The 436-nt window shown below is 29.8% G+C and overlaps 1 protein-coding gene across 1 annotated transcript in view; it reads left to right on the top strand.

Moving 5' to 3' along the window:
* Positions 1–266, top strand: part of LOC107580271 (radial spoke head protein 3 homolog B-like) — a 2,111-nt gene extending 1,845 nt beyond the window's left edge. Inside the window, exons 3-4 of the mRNA XM_016265997.1 lie at positions 4–54; positions 179–266. Coding sequence (XP_016121483.1) covers positions 4–54; positions 179–234 — 107 coding nt within the window. The 3' untranslated portion in view covers positions 235–266. The remainder of the gene's footprint in view (positions 1–3; positions 55–178) is intronic.
* Positions 267–436: the final 170 nt, after the last annotated feature.

Here is a 436-nt window from a genome sequence, read left to right as displayed (position 1 = left end):
AAGAAGTCACCAGTACTTTAGAACAGAGATATGTAGCAAGAACAGTGCTTGACAGTGAGTTATCAATTTTCAGAGAACCATTCCAATTGTTTTCTCAGATAAAAAATTAATTTTAAAAATATTTTCTGCTGTCTAATACATAACATGGGATTAATCTATCAAATCTGTTGTTGTCTAGTGCTCATTCAAGACGTCACTAACCAAAGACTTGAGGCCTTTCAAATGAAAGAATAAACTCCTTCATGCAATTTCCCATTAGAGGTAAACAGGAGCAAACATTTAATAACTTTAACACTTTAATTTGTAAAATAAAATATAATAGAACACATTATTATATTGAATGATTTCCATGTAAATGTCAGAAAATCAATATACATGTTACTGTTCAATCTGTTTAAAGGGGTCATATGATGCGATTTCATTTTTTCCTTTCTCT

The sequence above is a fragment of the Sinocyclocheilus grahami genome, unplaced genomic scaffold (assembly GCF_001515645.1).
Source record: "Sinocyclocheilus grahami isolate Dianchi unplaced genomic scaffold, SAMN03320097.WGS_v1.1 scaffold28984.1, whole genome shotgun sequence".
Taxonomy (NCBI): Eukaryota; Metazoa; Chordata; class Actinopteri; order Cypriniformes; family Cyprinidae; genus Sinocyclocheilus; species Sinocyclocheilus grahami.
This window is presented reverse-complemented; position numbering and strand designations above follow the sequence as displayed.